Below are 24168 nucleotides of genomic sequence, written 5' to 3'. Positions count from 1 at the left end.
CCTGGATCCCTTTTTAAAGATTGGTGTTACCACTGGCCACTTTCCAGTCCTCGGGTATGGAGGCGGATATTCTTGTTAGAAGATTAGCAATTTCACATTTGAGTTCTTGTGTAGATGCCATACAGACCAAGCGATTTGTCAGTTTTTATTTTGCCTATTAAGCCTAGAACGTCATATCTTGTCACCACTATTTGCCTCAGTTCCTCAGACTCCCTTCCTGCAAAAGTTAGTTCAGGCACAGGAATCTGCCCTATATGCTCAGCCGTGAAGACAGATGCAAAAAAATCATTTAGCTTCTCTGCAATTTCCTTATCCTTTGACTCCCTTGTCATCCAAGGGTCCAACTGCCTCCCTAGATGGTCTCCTGCTTTGAATGTATTTAAAGAATTTGTTTTTGTTAGCAATATGCTTCTCAAATTCTTTTTTAGCATCTCTTGTGGACCTATTAGGATGGTCCGCCCCAGACACCTGATGGAACCGCAGGGATTCCTGAATGCGCTGGGTGATTTGGAGCTGACTGAAGGACGCCCGGCCGAAGCCCTGGTGATGGAGTGGAACAGGGAGATCACTGGGGCTTTGGATAGGGTGGCTCCGAAACGTCCTCTCCCCCTGAATAGAACTCAGACAGCACCCTGGTATACACCACGGTTGCGGGGTCTGAGACAGGAGGTGAGACGACTTGAGTGCCGGTGGCGGAAATCTCGCACCGAAGATGATCAGACACTGGTTAGAGCGGCAATAGCAGCCTACCAGGTGGCAACAAAGGCAACAAAGAGGGAATTCTTTGCTGCCTCTATTGCGTCAGCAGAGTGTTGTCCCAGGAGATTGTTCCAGGTGGTCCGAAGCCTGGTCAGTCCCGTTGCTCAGGAACCCATGGAGCAATCTAAAATCTCCTGTGACATTTTTGCTAAACACTTTGCTGGTAAAATCGAGCGCCTGAAGAGCATGATTCCGTTCGCCGTGGATACAGGTAGTAGGCCAGGGTCGGCCAGTTGCATTCCGGTCCGGTGGGATCGGTTTCAGCCTCTTCCCTCTGAGGAAGTGGACAAGGTGCTCAGTACTGTGAAGCCAACCACCTGTCTGCTTGATCCTTGCCCTTCGTGGCTCGTCACGAGTTGCAAAGAGAGACTGAGCGAAGGGATCAAGGCAGTGGTAAATGCATCCTTGAAAGAGGGTGCAATGCCATCAGCCTTCAAGGAGGCGGTGATAAAGCCCATCTTAAAAAAACCCTCCTTGGATCCCCAAGAGCTGAATAACTTCCGCCCAGTTTCTAATTTACCATTCTTAGGCAAGGTAATTGAGCGAGTGGTGGCCAGACAGTTACAGACACACTTGGAGGAAACGGATTATTTAGATCCATTCCAATTGGGTTTCAGGACTGGACATGGAACTGAAACAGCCTTGGTCGCTCTGGTGGATGATATGAGGAGGGCGTTGGATAGGGGAGAATATACCTTCCTCGTCCTCCTAGATCTCTCAGCGGCTTTTGATACCGTTGACCACGGTATCCTGTTGGATCGCCTAGGGGGATTAGGAATAGGGGGCACTGTTTTACAGTGGTTCCATTCCTATCTCTCAGATAGGCACCAACGGGTAGCTTTGGGAGATGAGGTATCAGACCCTTGGCCTCTTAATTGTGGGGTGCCACAGGGCTCTATCCTCTCTCCCATGCTGTTTAACATCTATGTGAAACCGCTGGGGGCCATCATCAGGAGTTTTGGGCTGAAGTGTCACGAATATGCGGATGACACTCAGCTCTATCTCTCATTTAAGTCCTCACTAGAGTTGGCTGTGGATACCATGTCCAAGTGCCTGGAATCCGTAAGTGGATGGATGGGAGAGAACAGGCTGAAGCTGAATCCCGACAAGACCGAGGTGTTGTTTGTGAAATTGGTTTTAAATGGATTATGATTGTATTTGCTTGTATTTCATTTTGTATTATGTACTGCTCTCTATTATTGTAAGTCGCCTAGGGTGTCCACTAACCTGGACAGATAGGCGACCAACAAATAAAATTTATTATTATTATTATTATTGTTGTTGTTGCATTTCTTTTGCCAGAGTTTGTGTTCCTTTCTATTCTCCTATTACCTATAATACTAGATTGTTTCAAGCTTCAATTTTTTAAAGAGCAACAACATTCCAACAGTTCATCTGAAATACAATTTCAAAATTAGTTTTGGCTATTTTAGTAAGTTATAGTTATTGCCTATTCACTATCAGTATACACTTGTTATGGTACTTGCAAACATCACTGTTGATGGTACCTTAAAATCCAAGGATGAGAGCTTTTCAAGCTTTATGTTTACTTCAGATGAATTTGCCTTCTTTGTGAACTGAATGAAGCAGAGTTTGCTTTGCTCCCAAAATGACAAGATCATGAAACTGTCTGTAAGAACAGCTGAAAAACAAAGAAAAACTGTCAGCATTGTAATACCTGGCTGTCACCATCAATAAAACAATTTACTGGAGCCTCCACTGAGACACCAGGGGAAGAAAAGCAAAATTTCAAGGCTACACTTTAAAATATGACATTGAGGCTTCTGTGATCTCCTAAAGGACATTAGTGTTTCATCTTGTCAGGGTCTTCCTAGAAATGAGTAATAAAGCTTAAGGGATACTCAGATTAAGTAAAGCTGAATAAATTAGCATATACCACATTCCTTTTGTAATACAATAATGCTTTCTCATCCTATATTCATTTTTCCTCATTTCTTGTAGAATTTGGAATGTAACCCCCTTCAACAATTGCTTTCATTGGTTGAGTGAAAATACTTCTTCAAGCATAAATGTAAAAAAAAGAAAAAGATACCAATGAGGTGGCAGATGTGACTGCAGCAATTGAGTTGCTTGTAGTTGTTGAGCCATAGGAGAGAGAAATCTGGGGATTTTTCACTTATGACATTTGCTCTTTTATAATTGAATCAGAACATACCAGAAGTGAATTATGCCAACAGTCAGACTTTTGAAGTTTAGAAAACTGTGAATATGCAGAAAGTACTACCACAGGTAAAACATAAAAGTATTAAACGTTTGTTGCTGTTGTTGTATTAAAGCAGATCTGCCAAGAAATGAGTGCCTTGCTGACCATAACCTCAGGGTTATACTGTTCATTTTAGTCTCTTCACATATATTACCCTAAACTTTTCAATCTTCAATAACAATTTAAATCATTCATTTAAATATATACCTTCAGTGACAAAATATAGGACAAGGCTGGTCATATGCAAAAGCATACATTGTAGAGAAAACTAACAATCAATTAAAAATGGTTACTTGATGGATTCTATCTCTTTGGAAGCCACTCAAAGCTATTAAAATATAATGTATTATCTCCGATTGCTTGCACTTTCCTATGCTTGCCATAACAGCAATTTAATTCAGAATTCACTCTGATTCAGCTTTGTTTGGAGTCTGAATACAACATTCCTGTATAGTCAGAATGGACACATCAAGACCATACATTTAGAGTATGTTAACAGTCATCGACAATCCTGGGAACTGTGGTTTGTTAAGGGTGCTGGTAATTGTAGATAATTGTCTGTGAGGTCAGCATCCTTAACAAACTACAGTTCCCAGAATTCTTTGGTGGAAAGCCATGACTATTAAAGTGGTATAAAAGTGCTTTAAATGTATGGTGTAGATGTGCCCCATATCTGAGTTGTTTGTTTTCATTTTGACCTCCAGTACTTATAAATGTATCCTTTTATAAGTATCCTTTTGGATCCTTTTAAATTACTTGTGTGGAACTGAATATAGCTTTCTTCTGATTTTAACAGCATGTGTAAATCTGTTCTTCATTTGACTGAGGGCAGAAGACTATATTATATATTGTTCTATGATTCTTCCCTTCCCCCCAACCTTCTTTCTGTTATAATATAAATCTGTTGGGAATGACTTCAGGATGAATGGAGCATGCGGCTGGTGATAAGAAAGAGGACTCCGCAGAAAGAGGACAGAGGCTCCGCAGTGATTTAGACGCTGCTATTGTGGCAGTTCCAGCCGAGGTGTCCAATGCAACGTCGAACCCAGTGCTGTAGCATCAATTCCAGTTAATGTAGCCTGATGATGTGGTCAAGATGCTTGCAGTGATGCGCCTGACCACATGCTCATTAGATCCTTGTTCATCCTGGCTTATTAAAGCTAGCTGGAGTGAGGTGACTGAATGGGTCACAGGTGTAGTAAATGCATCTTTGCGTGAGGCCCACTGCCCAGAAAGAGGCAGTGGTGCATCCACTTCTTAAATAACCCACACTGGACCCAATGGAGTATAACAACTATAGATCAGTCACCAACATCCTTTTCTTGGCAAAAGGTAGTGGAGAAGGTGGTTGTAGAGCAATTGCAGGTATTCTTGGATGAGACTGATAATCAGATCCATCACCATATGATTTTTAAATAAATAATAAATTAAATCCTCAGTCAATGTAAAAACAGACAATGATGTTCTGTATAGGAATGACAACTTATGGGACAGAATCTTTTTTTATATTGGTAAACCTGGCTCAAGACACAAATAAATACAGTAACCTTAGTTTCCAAGTTCTAGAATTTCAGTGAAATAGAAATGGTTTCCCAAGGACAAGGATAGTCTTGCAAACCAAGGATTCATCCAGCCCAGAGACTTGCTTCCAATAGAAGCTAACCTGCCCAATGCTTTCAGGGATCTCAAAAGTAGGGCATGAAAGCAAGAGCCCAGCATCTAGCGGTTCCATTAGCTATTGTGGTTAATAAGAAATGATACATATCCTCCAGGATTTGTCTGAACCATTTTAAAAGCCACATGCTTTGGGTTCATTTTTTCAATGGATGAGAAATGGGAGCCATTGCTTGTGAAGTTCCTAGGTTTAATCCCTGCCATCTTTAGGATCTTTAGGTAGCCTGGGAAAGGCCCGCTTTCTGAGACCTTGGCGTGCCGCTTTCAGTCACAGCTGACAGTACTTGAAAGAACATATTTTAAAGTGACCAGGCCCAACTGTACTGTATTGTACGATACTAGCATTATTAGTGAGCTTTTAATCACAGGCACCACAGAGACCTTTACAGTAGCATTATTGTTTATTTCTAGCAACTTTACTAAAACAGAACAAAGCATTCAAATGGGGAGAAAATTACATGTGCTAAGCTTCAATACCTTTGGGGAAAATTATACAAGGAACTGAGATTTAAAAACAAATGTAACAGTTGATAAGAACAGAAACTTTGATGTTAAATATTTTTCCTAAAGTGGTTTTGGTCCTGAGGGTAGTAACTGTGGCATTACATGCAATTACTTGTTGTGTTTTCAGGTCCCCAGTGGTAATAATTGCTCTACCTGTTGACATACTATTCTTCTTATTCCAATGTAAAATGTAGGGAATTGAATTGCACATGGGTATAATTACCATCGCTGATAGCGTCGGAGATGAGCTTCCCCATCAGGGTTCTGTCAATCACCACTCGCTCCAGCTGTGGCCCAGAAAGACTTAGGGATACCAGTACACCTGAATGAAAGAGGAGCTGAATCCAAATAGTCGAGGGGGAGGGGAAAGGCATAACTTATCAACAGAGAATATTATGTTTCACAATACATTTACCATGTGTATTTTTATAGATTTCATATACTAAAGCTTGGCTGGCAAAACAGATTAGATGCACAAGAAGTTAATTGTAAAAAAAGAGAGAAGGAAAGAAGTAAAAAACAAAACCCACAACTGAATTTTGAATATGCCTGCTAAACCTATGTATGAAATATTTCACTATAGGATATAATTTCCCATAATTTGCATGGAAAATAGTAACTTTAGATGTTGCCATTCATGGCTAAAATCCTTCCCCATGCTGCTGCCCTGGAAAAATCTGGATAAGCAAAAAAGACCACAGACTCAAGCCTGTGACATGGAGCTACTCAGTAACTTATGATTATATGCTCTACACAATCAGTTAAAGCATTCAATTGCTTATGGATCTAAGCATGATGCTAATGAAAAATATAATCCACAGGTAAAGAGTGTATTAACAGGTATATTAACCACCCAGAAAACAGGAATGGGGAGGTGCAGGGAGAATGAGAGAATAGGTTCACAAATAGAACATAACATATATAATGTGCATATTTTCTATACAACACATGTTCTTACTCCTGTTAATATCACAACAGTGCTATCAAGTAGCATTTTAAATGCAATTACTGTACCACTGTGATGCTGCATGAGCCCTCACAATGATGTCAGGTGACTTTTTCTGCCCACATAAAACTTGCTGAGAGAGAGCTCTGCAAAAGAGAGAAGGAGGCTAGAGTGCAGGTGGAGGCGAACTCCTGATGGATGTAATCATTCTTTGGTAAGTGCTTTCACTAAGTTGTACATAAAAGCGGTCAGGGCGGCGAAAAAGTCTTATTTTTCTGCCACTATCAGATCATCTCTTTGCCGCCCAGCGGAGCTTTTTAGGGTGGTACGAGGGCTTTTACATTCTGGCCCTCCTGATACTAAGGAAACATCGGAAGCCCGCTGCAACAAATTTGCGGAGCACTTCCAAGATAAGATTGCATGCATCCGTCGGGACTTGGACTCTGATGTTATGACAGTTGAATCCATTGAAGTGTCCAGAGCGCGGCCTTGTCCTTTATTATTGGATGAGTTTCAGTTGGTGCAGCTCGAGGAAGTGGACAAGGTACTTGGAATGGTGCGGGCGACTATGTCTGCTCTGGACCCTTGCCCATCTTGGCTGGTGAAGGCTGGCAGGGCTGTAACCACCGGCTGGGCCAAAGAGGTGATAAATGCTTCCTTGAGAGAGGGAGTAGACCCTGGCAGTCTCAAGGAGGCAGTAGTGAGACCTCTTTTAAAGAAACCTTCTTTGGACCCAGATGTTTTGAACAACTATAGACCGGTGGCGAATGTCCCTTTTTTGGGCAAAGTTTTGGAGCGGGTCGTTGCCACCCAGCTCCAGGTGCTTTTGGATGAAACCGATTATCTGGATCCGTTTCAATCCGGTTTTAGGTCTGGTTTTGGCACTGAAACAGCCTTGGTCACCCTGTATGATGACCTCTGTCGGGAGAGGGACAGGGGGGGTGTGACCCTGTTGATTCTCCTTGATCTCTCAGCAGCGTTTGATACCATCGACCATGGTATCCTTCTGGGGAGGCTTGCGGAGTTGGGAGTTGGGGGCACTGCTTGGCAGTGGCTCTGCTCCTACTTAGCGGATCGTCGCCAGAAGGTAGTGCTTGGGGAACATTGCTCGATACCCTGGACTCTCCATTGTGGAGTCCCTCAGGGATCGGTTCTGTCCCCCATGCTTTTTAACATCTACATGCAGCCTCTGGGTGCGGTCATCAGGAGTTTTGGAGTGCGCTGCCATCAGTATTGCTGATGACACGCAGCTCTACTTCTCCTTTTCACCTTCTTCAGGTGAGGCTGTCGATGTGCTAAACCGTTGCCTGACCGCGATAATGGACTGGATGAGAGCTAATAAACTGAAATTCAATGCAGACAAGACCGAGACACTGTTGCTGAACTCTTTCTCTGCCCAGATGGTGGATGTTCGACCTGTTCTAGATGGGGTTACACTCCCCTTGAAGGAACAGGTTCGTAGTTTGGGTGTCCTTTTTGACCCTTCCTTGTCACTGGAGGCTCAAGTGGCCTCGGTGGCACGGAATGCGTTTTACCATCTTCGCTTAGTCGCCCAACTACGCCCCTATCTGGACAGCGACGATTTCGCCTCAGTTGTTCACGCTCTGGTAACCTCTAGACTGGATTACTGTAATGCGCTCTATGTAGGGCTGCCCCTGAAGACAGTTCGGAAACTACAGCTAGTGCAAAACGCGGCAGCCAGGCTGTTGACAAGGACCAATTGGTCCGTGCATATAACACCTGTCCTGGCCAGTTTGCACTGGCTCCCTATTTGTTTCCGAGCCAGATTCAAGGTGCTGGTTTTGACCTATAAAGCCTTACATGGTGTGGGACCGCAGTACCTTGTGGAACGCCTCTCCTGCTATGAACCTACCCGTCCACTTCGTTCAGTATCTAAGGCCCTCCTCCGGGTACCAACTCATCAACATGCCCGGAGCATTACTACTAGATCTAGGGCCTTTTCTGTGGTGGCCCCCGAATTGTGGAACAGCTTACCTGAGGAAATACGCCTGGCGCCTACGGTATTTTCTTTTAGGCGCCAGGTTAAGACCTGGCTATACTCCCAGGCATTTTAATGTTTTAATGTTTAATGTTAATTGTTCATCTTAATGTTTTAAATTTTCCTGTTATTTGAATCGGATTTTATTGTGACATGGTATTTTAACTCTGTTTTGTACACCGCCCAGAGAGCTACTAGCTATGGGCGGTTTAAAAATGAAATGAAATAAAATAAATAAATAAATAAAAGGCTTAGCAAGACCCGACAATCAGCTAATTGCTGGGTCCTGTTAAGCCCCTTTCCGAGTGCTACCTTGCAGAGCACTTTGCAGGTGCCTGCAAACCCCCTTTATGGCTGAGCCCCATACCTGATGTCATATACGGAGTCAGATGTAGGGCATGTAGTCATGGCTTGGCTGAAATTACCTTGCAAGCCAAATGGATGGCTAGATGGGAAGTAATAAGCTGAAGCTGAAGCTGAACCCGGACAAAACCGAGGTACTGTTCGTGGGAGACAAGGGAAGGTTAGGGGATTTGGACCTGGTGCTCAATGGGGTACAACTGCCCCTGAAAGACCAGATCCATAGCCTCGGGGTCATTCTTGACTCCCAACTGTCCATGCAAGCCCAGGTTTTGGCTGTGAGCTGGGCAGCACTGTATCAACTCCATCTAATACAGAGGCTACGCCCCTACCTTTCCAATCATATGCTCCCATCGGTGGTACATGCCCTGCTCTCCTCTCGCCTAGACTACTGTAATGCGCTCTACGTGGGGCTACCCTTGAAAACGGTCTGGAAGCTGCAACTGGTACAGAACGTGGTGGCGTGCCTGATTAAAGGCAGCCGCCGGCAAGATCATATCACTCCAGTGCTAAAAGAGTTGCACTGGTTACCAGTTGCTTACCGGGCCCAATTCTAGGTGTTGGTTTTGACCTTTAAATCCCTATACAGTTTCGGCCCAGTCTATCTAAAGGAGCGCTTCCAGCATCATCAGCTATGCTGCCCAACAAGATCAGCCTCAAAAGACCTTCTCTCCATCCCATCAGTCAAAACAGCCAAACTGGTGAGGACTAGAGAGAGGGCTTTTTCAGTTGTGGCCCCCACCCTGTGGAACTCCCTCCCAAATGATCTCCACCATGCCCCTTCCATGATGAGTTTCCGCCAGGCCTTGAAGACCTGGCTCTTCAGGCAGGCTTCTGGGGTGGGCTAGAATTTATCTTCATTGTTTTTAGATTTTTAATGTCTAGGTATTGTATGCCTGTTTTGTACGTCGCCCAAAGTGGCTGGACAGCCAGCTAGATGGGTGACTAATAAATTCAGTAAATAATAATAATAATGCGGAGACTTGGCAGGCCTAATTAGGTGCATACGCCAGGGTTCCCCAACCCTTTCTACAGAGCTCTTGTCGTGAGACCTACTGGGAGGGGGTGGACTGATAAGAACAAAGCACAGGAGGAGGACTTAGAGTGGGATGTTCAAGCCGGTGAAGGGCTCAGCAGGAAGTTTGACTCAGAAGAGGCCCCAGCTCTGGACTTCCACAGTTCAACCTCAGCAGCTCCAGATACCCCTGTGGAGAGTCAACTTGACCAGCTGGTTGTTTCCCAGCCTGATGCTTCCCCTCTCCCTGCGCCCGCATCACCAGCAGGCAGCCCTCCTCCGTCGGAGGACGGAGACGGGACAGTGATGGGGGCTTCACCTTCAGCTCGCGCCTGGAGGTGAATGCAGTAGGAGATCCAACAGACATAGTTGAGGTGCAGTCATCTGTGAGTGCGCTCCCAACAGTGACAGTCAGCACATGCAAGCAGGGTGCCCTCCCAGCCTTACTTAAGCTGGGGGGAGGAGTTGCTGAGTCAACATCTTAGCGCTGTGAAATTGTGCCTAGTTAGTCCTAGAGAGATGCCGAGTTCTGAGTAAGCCGTAAGTAGATTCATGAAGCGTATTGAATTGAAACTGTCTCTTACTACAATAAAAGAAAAAAACACAGCCAGGTCCGAGTCTGAGTTCTTCAAATTCGAGCAGGACAGTTTGATTCAGCCACCACCTCCTCCACCTGACGACCCCATCACTGAGATGGAAGAGAGCGGCAGGACAGGGGAGGACTATCAGAGAGCCTTCGAGACCATGCTAACCCAGATGGAAGGTAAATGAACACACAGCTGAACAGGTGACATCCTATAGGTAGTTGTGAGTAACCTTTCATTCATCAGGCTCCTGGAATGCTCAAATAAATGATGCCATTATGTATGCGCAGAGGAGTGCAAAGGCACTCCTCTCCTTCTTAGCCCAGATGTTATATGGCTCACAGTTATGTGCTGCGTACTTAATATAATCCTTCATTTAGAGGCAGGGCAAATTTCTATAGAGGCCCGTGCGTGGATTCTCAAGATGAATTACTGGCTGAAGATGTTGTTTTGTCCAGTGGGTTTATCCTCACTGACGCTCATTGACATCTTTCAATCAAAATGGAGGAAGACGCTAACAATGGAATTACAAAAGCTGGGTTTTTCTCCTGATGCTATATTGGCTTTAGGATACACTAAAGCCAAAGCAGTTATCAAGCAGCATATTCAGGACATTGAACTCTAAGAACACTTAGGGTTGGCCACACTGTACCCAAACTTTAGGAATAATATGGTGGCATTTGCACCCACAAATTATTTAATAAAACTGAGTATCCCTAAATATAGGAAACTTTTTACGCTAGCCAAGTTAAATGTTTTACCTTCCACTTTCCCGGAAGGCTGATATAAAAGAGTAGTCTATCAAGAGAGTCTGTGCACTTGTGGTTTAGAAAAGGTGGAGACAATTGCCCATGTGTTACTCTATGGTTCTTTTTTTCAAGATTTTAGAGCTATTTTGATTACTCCGATACTAACAAAAACTCCCGGCAGATCTGACTTATTTTATCTGGAGTACTTGTTGTCTGACCGGAACCCCTGGGTCACAAGGAACGTGGCCAGCTTCCTTGCAGCTTCTATTGATTATCAGAGACTAAGGATTAAATAATATTTTTGTAATTTTAATATTTAATATTTTTATGCTTTACAAGGAAATCTCCTATTGTGGTTTCCTTGGTTTGATTATGTACAAGAGTTATATTATTTTACTTTTTTTCTATTTCACACTTCTTGTACAATTCTGTATGGACTGGTCTTTAACCTTAATAAAAATAATCAATCAGTCAGACCATGCTAACTGAACTCCAGAAACTCCGAGCCGAGACCCAGACCCTCCGAACGGAGAATCAGACCTTGCATCTGCAAGTGACTCGGCTTGGGAATCAAGTGTCAGTCCTGCAGCAGGGGGCTGCCCCAGCCATGTCAGTGCCCTCGCCTCATGTTAAGACACCCATGGGGCTGCCCCCTCATTACAGTGGGGAAAAGGAGCAGCTTGCCATGTTCATCACTCCGTGTGTACTTTACGTCTGTATGAGGCAGTCAGATTTTCTCAACGACTCCTTGAAAGTGGCCTTCGTCATCAGCCTCCAGAAAAGGGAGGCTGTCCAGTGGGCAACACCTCTGTTGCTTTGGAACGACTCCATGTTAGCCCAGTATGATCACTTTGTTGAGGCCATGGTAGAAATCTTTAGAGATGCCCAGCAGAAGGCCACCGTGGCCAGCCAATTGGGAACCCTGCAGCAGGGCAAGAACTCTGTCGGGATTTATACCAGCACCTTTCATATCTAGCCCAAGAGATGGACTGGAATTAGTCTGCTTTGACCTATACCATAACAGCCTCAACAGTGAGATCCTCAATGAATTGGCGTGAACTCCGCCACTGGACACCTCATCAGAGCTCATCCAGCTGTGCCTGCAGATAGAAAGCAGACTTGAAGGTTATTGCCTGGAACGCAAGGCTGAGGCGGCCCAAGCCTTCCCTCCCACACCCCTCTCTCGCATGCGCTTCTCGCCCAGCATGGGAACCTCCACCCAGTGAGGGGTGGAGCCCGTGCAGGGGGGGGCATGGCCTCGCCTGACTGAGGCACAGAAAGAGAAGCGTCAGAGAGAGAGGGCTTGTGTCTCTACTGTGGGAAGGCGGGACACCTTGCAAAGGCTTGCCCCTCCAAGTCGGAGAAGACCTGAATGAATGAAAGCTCCAAATCCTAGCTCTTGTAGAAGTCCATGAGCTGGGACAGACTGTAAGTCAGGGACCTCAAGTTGGCCCTCTCCTGCCAAAGTCTGCCTTACACCTGCCATTCCTTCTTGGCTTGCTCTCGGGCCAATGCGTCCAAGTGTTTGCCATTATTGATTCGGGAGAGTCCAGTAACTTTATGGATTTGGACTTTGCTGAATGAGACGGCATCCCAATCACCACACTCAAGACTCCCCTGTATGTGGAAACCATAGATGGGCAGCCCCTGATGTCAGGAGCTGTCACCGAGGCAATTACTGAATTGCAAGTGGAGCTACCTGGGCATGCAGAGCAACTGTCCTTCTACTTGGCCGCCCTGCCCTGATTCCTGGTGGTTCTGGGGATGACCTTGTTGATGCGACATGATCCTGTAATCTCTTGGGGGGAAGCAACTGTGACGTTCCAGTGGGATTATTGCAAATGGCACCACCACCCTACTAAAACAGCAGCATCAGTGGCAGTGGCCGCCCCACCCTCGGCCAAGGAGGCTACCCTGCCTGCAAAATACCAAGATTATCAGTACATCTTTGACAAGAAGGAGACTGACCAGTTGCCACACCATAGGCCCTACGACTGTCCATAGACTTGCTACCGGGGGCCCAAGTTCCCTCTGATATTTTTTAATTAAACTGTGGTATACAAGTATGTTTGTTTTTTTTAAATGGCAAATTCAGGCTAAGTGTAAGTTTTTAAGCACTGGGATTATGTGCTGGCAGTAATCTGTCCCCACCAAAAATCCAACTGCAGCCTCCAGACTAGGCCCAAGGGGAGCTCCACATAAAGCACATTGCAACAATCAAGTCTTGAGGATACAATGCAGGAATCACCCTGGTCAGCTATCCCCATCCAAGAGCACTCATAGTTGGCATATCAGCCTTAGCTGGTAAGAAGTGCAGCTAGCCACTGAGGCTATCTGAGCCTCCAGCAACAAACATGAACGCAGAAGCACCTCCAAAGAACCAACTTGTAATTTCAGACGATGCAACCCCATACAGAACAGGCATCTTCCCAGGTTTCAAGTCAGTTTATTAGCCCTCATCCAATCAACCACTGCACCAGACAACAGTCTAGATCAAGGACTGCCTCTTTTGAGCCAGATGAAGAAATAGAGTTGTGTGTTATCAGCATACTGATGACATTTCCCCCCCCCCAACTCCTAATGACTGTTCACAATGGCTTCCTGTAGATGTTGAACAGCATTTGGGGCAAAATCATACCCTGCTGCACACCATGGTGGAAGGACCATGGGCCAAGCACAATCTCCCAATGCTACTCTCTGGACATGGTTCTGCAAGTAGGATGGAGCCACTGTAAAACAGTGCTAACAATACTGTCCCATACCACCAATCCAGAAAAAAACCATGGCGAATAGTATCAAAAGCCACTGAGAGAGACAGAGAAGCAGAAGGACAATACAGATAATCCATCAGAGCAACCAAGGCTGATTTAATCCCAAAACGACGTCTGATTGAAAATTATCCAGATAATCTGTGAACTCCTGCAACTGCGGTGTGTTCATTCTCTCCATCACCTTACTCAAGAAGGGGGGTATTCATGACTGGGCAGTAATTACAAAACACAGAGTCCAGTGTGGGCTCCTTCAAAAGTGGACACATCACAACCTGTTTAAGGGCAGCAGGCACATTCACCACACCCTGGATCACCCAGTCAACCCCACCCCACTCAATCGCTTTCACCGGCTAGAACGGGCTGAGATCAAGAGAGCAAGAAGCCGGCCACATTGTTGCAGGTAATCTTATCCTCATCATCAGGTCACATAAACTGAAATGATCCCATTATGACAAGGTGCTGGATTAGATAACACAACTACGGTTGCAACAATGCAATACAAAACACTACAGAGCTAAGTGACTTTGTCCTCAAAGTGCAATCCACCACGTCTGGTTTGGCTAGCCTCAGGACCACCCAAAACAACTCTGTTAGATGGCTCTGAGGATGCAATGGAGGCAGCAAAGTAGTTCTTCTTTGCCACCCTCCACCACTAGTTTTTAGACAGAATTATGTAACCTAACAAGTGTTCAATCAGCTGTGGAGCAAGTTTTCCACCACCTGCTCTCTGGTAGTCGCCCATCCTGTTTCGTTCTCTGCAGCTCCTCCATAAACCAAGGAGTCGTGTAGGTCTTTACAGCACCCTCAGGAATAATTGTGTTGATAGCACTCCTCATTTCATCACTGCATAGTGAGACCAGGGCCTTGACAGAATCACCAGTTCTATCCATTGCAAACTCTCTCTGAGCATTCAAGAATCTGTCAGATTCCATTCATCTCCAGGTGTGGACGATAAAATTGATCCCCCACTCCTGCAGAGTGAGGCTGCCACCAAAAATTCAAACTTCACCCAGAAGTGATCTCTCCATGAAAATGGGATTAAGACCACACCCTCCCCACTAGGAGCAAGGCCAACTCAATGGCATACCACTGATAGCTGTGCTTTACGCCAATGACAGTCTGAGATAATCCCATGTTGAAGGCCTCAATTATCTCAACCAATTGAAAGTAATGTTGAGAAGCAGCCTATTGTGGAGGAAATTTTAACAGTTAAAGTAAACACACACACCCCACCCCAGTGCAAAGTGAAGATTCCCATGCATTTCTCTGGATCAGGGCAAGCTATATTAGATAATTAATTGATTTTGAAAGAAAGTAAAATGAACAGTATGAGAAAAAACAACCAATGCGAGTGCTCAGTGGCATATAGGAAAGATAGGTGCAAAGAAAATTTCAGCTATGGACATACACAAACTTTTTTCATACTTGGCTTTCAATAGGTAAAATCAGCTAACAGTAATATGCGTCACTGGATTTTGGGGAGGATGAGTAATATAAAAATTATAAAGCTGTTTGAACCATATACATCAAACATATGCATATAGTTATACCACTAGGATTTATTTATTTAGTGTCATGAATGCAAACGTTTATACAAAGTATAATGATTGCTTCTGGACTGGTTCACAAGTTCAGACAAAAATATAATCCTGCTGTTTAGATCTTGCTAAAAGCAAATCTAGATCAAATATTTCTGATTTTAGTTTGTGATTTTATAAATAGAACCACCTCCTTTTTCTGTCAATATAGCGAATATCTCTTTGTATAATCAACAGCTTCCCCAGTTACGGCAAATGTCCTTTAAGGTTTTGTCCTAGTAAAAATGTTAGACACAGTCACACTTTCACAGCATTTATTGCAACCTTTCAAAACTTCCATTTATCTTTATGTTGCAGCTGGATTAGATAAAATCACAATTTATTCCCAAATTGATAATGCGATCTTACAGTTTAGCAATGTTTGGCTAGTTCTTATAATTGTCCCCAAAAATATAAATGAAAAAAGTTTTTAAAAACAACAAAACTCTCTAGAAGTTGAGTAGGGTAGTTTGCAGGCCATGTGAAAAAAAGGTCCACAGTATTCCAGACTCAAGCATGTTAAAAAAAAAGCAATGTATCATTACTTCAGAAAAAAAGATTCAACCATGCCAAAATATCCTGGGAAGCAGTCTCCCTAGGACACCACTAAGTCTCCCTGGCAAGTATCACATAGCACCATCTGGCAGAATAACGAAAATCATCTCATTGCAACTACAAGAGATTGCTACAAAAAAATCGATCTTTAGGAAATAAAAAAGGGACAAGTCAGCAATATGCCAAAGGCCCAGAAATGTTCCACAAAAAAGAATGTTTTAAACACAACAGAATATTTTCCCAGTATGATTTAACTTCCTTATGCCAGCTGCCACTATGCTACAGCAAAGACAATGTTAGGCCTGTAGAGTATAGTCATAATTCTAAGCATTCTCAGATACAAAGTCAAAAGCAAAACAATACTAGTAGAAACATGAGATATTATAGGCACACTGACAGATGTTCCTACAGTGTACCTGGTAAGTCGGCCACCCCTCGTTCCAATGTGCACCATCGTATCCCCATGCATGGTAGGCAAACATGCAGTGACAGCAGGTATGCCATGATGATGTTATGGAACCCAGTCCATACCTTCTATAACATACAATGCACAAGCCCAATACCAAGAAGAGCCCACAAGAGGCCCCCATTGTTCACTAATTGAAGTCTGTGACCACAAGCTCCAGAGCTTCCTTCAGACATGGCTTAAGGCCTTCTGCAAATCAAGCACATCCCGCAGCAGTCTTCAAACAGCAGCAGCAGCAGCAGCAACAACAGAAGAATAGGGCTTCTCAGGGAAAGAAAGAGTACTATTCCCATCACAGCGAGCCAATCTGCTTCTGTTGGATAGGAGGCTTGAAAGTAGAACCCAGAGACAACAGAGAAGGTCAAGTATGCCGTTATGTCAATAATTCCAAACAATCATGGCAGCAACAATTCTTGCTTAATCATGCCACCATCCAGAACAGACAAGGAACAGACAAATAGGAACAGAACAATTGTTAAGACAATTCAAGCAAGTTCACAAGGTTTTCATCCATTCTTTTCAAGCCACAATGCTTTATTTTATTTTTTTTGTATGCTTTTATTGGTCTCAGGCTATGGTCTGAAGGTACATGAGGCCAGCTGGTCAGTGCCTGGATGGGAGACTGCCTGGGAACCATATATAAGCAGGCTTTGGTTTCTCTCATGAAAAGGAAGGCAGGGTATAAATGTAATACATAAATAAATGGTAATCATTAGCCTTTCATAATGCTTTTATGTGTTACTATTTCATAAAATGTATTTGCACTCTTCCCTGCAAATGCAATCTACTGTTTGCTGCCTCCTGAGCAAGCAAATCCTAATCCAAATGAAATGAAATGAAGGGAAATTGTTCATGGGAACACTTGATGAATAGTTTTAGAAACTGCTATGATTATAATTATGAGTGTGATTATAAGCTAGAATTCAAGGGCACCAGTAGCATTACTTGCAAGCACTACATAGTTCTCAAATATTGAATCTGCAGAACTGTTTTGATTTTAGCATTTTTGCAATGTGCTGCATAGATTCCAAAGCCAACGTTTCACCTGCTCATACTTGTCACAAAGCTCATCTTTCAAGTAATGGCAGCACATACTGTTGTGTATCTTACCTGATAATTACGTTCTTATTGTGCGAACACAAGTAAATGTGTATATAAGCAAATTAAAATTCAGTTCTGCTAACAGGCACTTGTTAAATAAATAAGTAGCATGTGTTGTATTCTTTATAGCTACACGGAAGTCAAAATCAACATTAGTGTAAGGTTTCATTTTCGTCATCATCTCCTCAGAAGGAACACAGACAAGATTAAGACAACATCACTCTCAAGTTAGCTACAGAATTATTTGTCATTATAATAAGTAGATCCATCTCTTTGAGATTTTAAAGAGGGAAAGGGTGCTACCCAAGTTGAGTTTTTGTGCCAGGTAAGGCATGGAAGGTTGAAAATCTGTTTCTTTTTTTTCTTGGGAAGGGGAAGGATATAGTAAAGGCTCTTGAGAGGAGGCATCTTTGAGCGATAGCAGTGTGGCTATTCACCCGTAATAGTTATACAGACACTTTACTTTTCTTGGCCTACTTGACTTGTCTAGGACTACACAGGAGATCATTCCTGGCTACATTTATACTTAATATTTAGTATGTCAGCTTTGACAGTTGCACTCATATATATTGTTTAGCCCTGACTTTTGAGGGAATGTACTTTTACTGCGGAGAACTTAAGTATACCTTGTACACTATGAATGAAACTTCAACATCTTCCTGCTATTTTATTTCTATTGGTTCTACTAGGTATTTTATCTGAGTGATTTTGTACATTAGATTTTTGCACTTTAATACTCCTATCCCATTTAATTATTCTGCCGTTCCCGAGTCTCTATCCTGCTAAAAGTCTGTAGATTAATGCATTGCACCTTATTATTTTCTACAACTTCATCATGAAAATGGAAATGGACTGCCTTCAAGTCGATTCCGACTTATGGCGACCCTATGAATAGGGTTTTCATGGTAAGCGGTATTCAGAGGGGGTTTACCATTGCCTTCCTCTGAGGCTGAGAGGCAGTGACTGGCCCAAGGTCACCCAGTGAGCTTCATGGCTGTGTGGGAATTTGAACCTTGGTCTCCCAGGTAGTAGTCCAACACCTTAACCACTACGCCACACTGGCTCACAATGCTGCTATTTTATCTAGCTGTACTATTAGTATGTGTCTAGGCAATCATGACCATAACAACTTTGGGGTACGAGAGGAGTCTGATACAAGATGATCTTGGTTAGGGAAAGATGTGAAGGTGATGGCTGGAGAAGCTAGTCAAGCGGGTCGGATACATCTCTCATCCAAAAGCCTGCCAAAAGAGGCATGTCTTCAACTGTTTCCTAAAAGAATGATGCTGCTAGGAGCATCGTGGTGGTGAGATTAGTAGACAGGGTGGCGTTGCCACTGAAAAGGCCCTTCTACAAGCCCCAGCACTATGCACTTCATCCGGTATAGGAACCACAGTCAGGCAACATTTGCTACCTTAACATATGGGCACGTTAGTATGGGTTGGGATAACATGTTGTCTCAGATATTCAGGCACCAGACCATTCAGGGCTTTAAACACAAGTGTAAGCACTTTGAATTGGTCATGGAAAACAACTGGCTGAACTCCCTCAGGCAGTTCAGGAGGATTCAATAGTCGATTTTATCAAAAGTCACTGGAAGGTCAAGTGGAATCAACATGGTCATACTCCCTTGTCCGTCTCCCTCAATGCCATATCTCCCCCTGCCCATCACTTTCAAGATGACAGTTCCAGGTCCCCTACCTCCCTTCCCCAAGCACATGATCAGATATCCCCCCAAAAGGGACGCAGATCTTAATAGTCTTAACATATCACATGGATTTGATTCTGATCAACTCCATATTTTTAAAGCCAAACCCTCTTTCTTAAGGAACCTGTTTGCTGGTATATGTAGACTGTGTTTTAATTTCCTTTGTAGACTCTCTGCCTTCCACAGACAAAACAAACCCTTTCCCTTTCATTGGTATAGTTTTTAAAAACCTGGTTTTCTTGCTCTTCTACAAATGGCTACTTCTCAGTCATTTCCCTCATTACCTAAAGCAGGGGTGGGGAACCTCCAACCTACACGCCATTCCTGGCCCATCAGGCTTCCCCATTTGGTCCGCAATGACATTCTGGGTAAACCAAGCCCACTTGCCCTACACCTGACGTCATACTGGTAAGGAGGTGGGGGCTTGGCCAAAGCCCCCTTGCGCAACTTCCAAAGTGAGTGACAGGCAGCTGGTGGTTGGGAGCCTTTGAAGTGCTGTGCAAAGCAGGAAAACTGCATAAGTAGGAATGCCCTCTCCCCACAACAGCTGATGCAAAGGGAGGGCGATCCTGCTTGGGCACGTGAGCAAGAGAGCTTTGGGTAAGGAACTCTTTCAGACAACCAAAGCTGCTCGGTTTGGCTGTGCTTTCAAAGCATATAGCAGACAGCCTCCTATGTGGTTTGAAGTCCGGGCTTCCAGACTTCACAAGATAAAAACCCCTGATGTCATTTGTGATGTTAGGTGAGAGGCAGGTAGGTAACCTTGCCCACCTGTCAAATTTGGCCCACGAGGCATATCCTCATAAGGATCTGGCTGTAGAGCCAAAAAAGGTTCCCCACCCCTGAGCTAAAGAACTCTTTCAGCCCATCCTGATTAGTTAAACTTTCAAAACCATGGAAGGAACCAGCGGACACAAAGAGGAATCTCTAAACAGATGTCTAGGGGAACAGTCTGTTCTTTTTCTAATGCTAACTAGCTAGATGCAGCACATGGCTGCCTGGAGCTATAAGCAGCACAGATAACATGCAGCTGACTCCATTTTGAGGTGGCATGAGAAAAAGAATACTTGGAAACATGTAAGTTTTTGAGAACCCTACCAGGGCAGAACCCAGGGAGTTTCCTACTTTTGGCCTAGTTTTAAGCAGTGTGGTGTAGTGGTTAAGGTGTTATGACCTGGGAGACCAGGGTTCGAATCCCCACATAGCCATGAAGCTCACTGGGTGACCTCGGGCCAGTCACTGCCTCTCAGCCTCATGAAGGCCCTATTCATAGGGTCGCCATAAGGCGGAATCGACTTGAAGGCAGTCCATTTACATTTTACATTTTTAAAAATTTTAAATGACATGTCAACCATGCTCTAGATCAAAGGCTTCTGGCACAGCGCCCACAACTGGGCTTTGGTGGGCACTGCTTGTAAGGAGATTCACCGTAATCTTAACCAGGTAACAGGAAAACCAACCAACCAACTTCATAGCACAACTATCAATTTCCCCATGACTTCCATTTATTGCTCAGTCCTCCCCCTCCCCCTCCATTCATAAACCCCAGTCATCCAGTGGCCTCAGCAAAGTAGGAGCATCCTAGAACCCCAACCAGCATCTTAAATAATGTGATGTCACTCACAAATTGATACCCTACTGTTTATCCCAGAGTCAGATAATTTATGACTACATTAAATAGCACTTGTCCCTAGGGGTACCCCATTACTCTTTTCCTTCTACTGTTGAAATTGTCAATGTATTACTCCTACCTTCCATTTCCTATTCTTTAATCAGTTACCAGTCTCTTATCCCATATCTACAAGTTAATTAAGGAGCTCTTGCTGAGATGACATTGTCAGACTTTCCCCCCAAAATCTGTGTGCTGTACCCTTAGAGAAAGTGCACTCAAAGGAGGCATGGGAAAGGGATCACAGAAAGCACCAACCCATTGTGGCATTCCCTCTCTGGCCAGAAGCAATGGGGCTTAAGGAGACCACCTAAAGAAGGCGTCCAATGGGGAAGCAAGGACTACAACCCCTCAATCTCTGTGGAGAGCTGGATGCCAATGTCTCTGCTGAGCTCCCACATCTCTCTGAGGGTTTTTGTATCCTCCCTGTCTCCCCATCCTTCATTCTGCTTCAGACAAAGTGGCTGGACTTGTTTTCTGCCATCTGGCAGCTGATGGAGAGTGCCCCACCCTTTCCCCCCAGGTGAAGTTTCCAGGCAATGTCCAAATGTGGTCTCCCCAGGAGTCACTGCCTGGTTGGTGGCTGGTGGTGAGGACCAGCAAGCCCTAGCAATCCATCAGTCTATCGGATCGCTCCTGGCTGCACGACTCTCTCGAACTAATTATAAAAGGCTAGCGGGATAGGATTTCCCTCTGTCAGAAGTCATGCTGAATCAATCCTCAGAAGGCATGTACTATATATTTAATAATTGTAATTAAATAATGCTTTCTACCAATCCTCCTGGTAAAGAAGTAAAGCTCAACGTGCTGTAGTTTCTTGACCTCCTGTATCACTTTTTTAAAAAAATAAAAGACTGCCTTCCAATTCTCTAGTAAAGAGGCAAATATATGTGAAATGAATTTTTCACATTTGAATTTAAGAGGGACATTATCAACTGGGTTCAATGTCATCTCTGTTTGACTGTAATCCTACACACGTCTATTCAGAAGTCCCATTGAGTTCAATTGTGCTAACTCCCAGGGAAGTAGGTATAGGATTATAGCTGTAGTTATATACTTTAAGCACGTACGGGCAATACTATATGTTTATTCAGAAGTATGTCTTACAGCGTTCTATGGAGGTACTCTTAGGTACCTGGGATTGTACTTTAATACAGTATTATTAACTGTCACCATCTTATTTCTGACTTGGGATTTTTCAGCTAGAGTATCTGGGTAACAAGGGAAGACAAAACTTTAGAAAGTACAGCTACAATTACTAAAGAATTCAATTCATTTTAATGGGACTTGCACCAATGACACTGGTTGAGGGTTAGCCTGTATATCAGTAATATTGTTCAAAATTCAACACTTTGTTAAGCTGTGGTAAGCTTAAGGACATGCTGGTTAAACATTAAGGATAAAAAGCTAGGAATAGCTTTTAATGAGTTAAATACATTAAACATATTTCAAGAAAAAGCTGTTGATTAGAATGCTGGCTCACACACTCTACGTTTCCAACCTGTTCCCACTTCCCACGTTGCTAACAAGGATGTGAGCAGATGTTTTCTTTATATATTATATGGATATTTATGTAGATAAGAATACAGACACAAGCCACAATGGTCTTTGAACAGTTTACCTAATATCTAATCTAAACTAGTTGGTTACTTTACAGTTCCTGTACATAAGTATTTTTACAGAAATATGTGTCATGTACAAAATGTAATGAATCTCTTAATATTCTCCTACTGGGAGGAAGGGAGGGATATAAATCATATAACAACTAAATAAATCATATGCTCTTTAACTAAATTCCTCACTCAGTATAGGTCCGGTTCAAAGTTGCTTAAATTCCTGAACATTTCACTTTAAATGAGAGCACAGTGCATCATACAGTTTACATAATTGCCTCCCTATTTGAATACAGCCATTCTCATCAAGAAGAATTTTAGCTGAGACACTGTTTTTGTTAAACAAACGTGCAGTAAAACGTTCTCTCATAAAACCAGTTATCATTGTACCTCTATATCAATCGCTTAACAATTGTTCAACTCTGCTGATGGAACATTGCAAGAGCATGTCAAAACATTACCTGACAGACATATTTGCTCTTCCATTTGCTCAGCACACACTGACTGTTTTGCATCAGTTCCTAGAGGACAACAGAAAATAGACAGTATATAGATGGTTGTATACATTTCACTTGTGGTTAAAGTGCTTCTGATTTTCAAGGAGGAGAGATTGCCTGACATTCTCAACAAAGATGCAACTGTTTGGGATAACCCATCAGACAAAAGCGCATTTATCACCAGAAGGGATGATCTTTTATGAAAATTAAAGCTGTTGAAAGAAATGTGAAAACCTGGATTAATTGTTATTATGCTTGAAACTTTTTGAAAGGTACCTCTAGCTCCTTAAGTGTGTCTCGCAGCTTTTCCGGACGTTTGTTCTTAAGTACCCAAGGATAATCTCGAGCTAGCAAATGAAAAACAAGTATATTATCTAAATACCTAAATTTCTATAACTCTCAATTTTACTTCGTATTTTATTATTTTATTTTTATATTTTATTTATATTTTACATCAACAATATATTTATAATATATTTATGTTTTATTAGTAATTCTAATAATTAGTAATTCTAAAACAGATTTATAACATTGGAACACACACAAGGATTAACATTATCATGAAATTTGCTGAGTATATCTACTGAAAACAGTGGAATTAAGACAGTCATCATGAGTAAGTTGTTTACTGATTTCAGTGGATGTGTTCTGAGTATGAGTTAGTCAGCTACAATGAATATTATCCAACTCGCCATAATTTGTTCATAATTCTGACATAAGTTTTATTGACAAAATTCTCTTAAATTACTCTGAATCTTTCTGATAGCACTTCTGCCCTTTTCCAAAGGGAACACACATTTTAGCAGCTTTGTAAGCAGATTCTAAACTGATATTAATTCCTTTCAAAATAACACAAAAATATTTTGAGATCATATAGTACCTAATATCTTGTCATATCATTGATCAAATTGTTACCTCCTTCCAAAATCTGTGTAAGGGGATATATTTACATTAAATGACTGAAACTGCCCTGGACTCCTTGAGGAGGAAGAGCGGGATATAAACTGAGTTATTATTAACAGCAACAACCAGCCTGCTCAGACTGGCACCTCTGACAAATCCCGTATGTTACATTATGCATCTTAATCTGAAGGGAGCAAGACACCACCAAAACTGTATTTACTTCCCCCATTCAAATCAGCAAAAATCAATCTAGAAAATGCATTAGTCCATACCTAGCTTCATTTAGTGTAACAGTCTTATATTTAACAACTCACCTGGTAGCCATAGCAACCAGAAACTGGGGAGGAGTCAGCAGTCATGGTGCACTTCAGCACCAATGGCATGGTGAAATATAGTCTTGGAAGCCAAATTTAGGTTGATAGGTAGGAGGTTGAAAGCCAGGACCTTAAAGATAGCTTTCTCAGAAATTCTACCTGTTCCACATCCAGGGCAGC

At 43.1% G+C, this 24168-nt stretch overlaps 1 protein-coding gene across 5 annotated transcripts in view; it reads right to left on the bottom strand.

The window, feature by feature from the left end:
* Positions 1-24168, bottom strand: part of WDPCP (WD repeat containing planar cell polarity effector) — a 255323-nt gene that overhangs the window by 169472 nt on the left and 61683 nt on the right. For 4 of the 5 annotated variants that reach the window (XR_009762090.1, XM_061622284.1, XM_061622283.1 and 1 more), the window contains exons 5-8: positions 23048-23118; positions 22736-22795; positions 5385-5499; positions 2268-2401 (exon numbers count right to left, since the gene is read on the bottom strand). Coding sequence is in view for 4 of the 5 variants with exons in the window: in XM_061622284.1 (XP_061478268.1) it covers positions 2268-2401; positions 5385-5499; positions 22736-22795; positions 23048-23118 (380 nt within the window). In the remaining variant the exon portion in view is untranslated. Of the gene's footprint in view, positions 1-2267; positions 2402-5384; positions 5500-22735; positions 22796-23047; positions 23119-24168 lie in introns of those variants that run through there. The other variant, XM_061622286.1, reaches the window with a different exon arrangement.

Source organism: Rhineura floridana, chromosome 4, assembly GCF_030035675.1.
Source record: "Rhineura floridana isolate rRhiFlo1 chromosome 4, rRhiFlo1.hap2, whole genome shotgun sequence".
Classification (NCBI taxonomy): Eukaryota; Metazoa; Chordata; class Lepidosauria; order Squamata; family Rhineuridae; genus Rhineura; species Rhineura floridana.
Note: the sequence above shows the minus strand (reverse complement) of the source record. Positions and strands in the feature narration are given on the sequence as shown.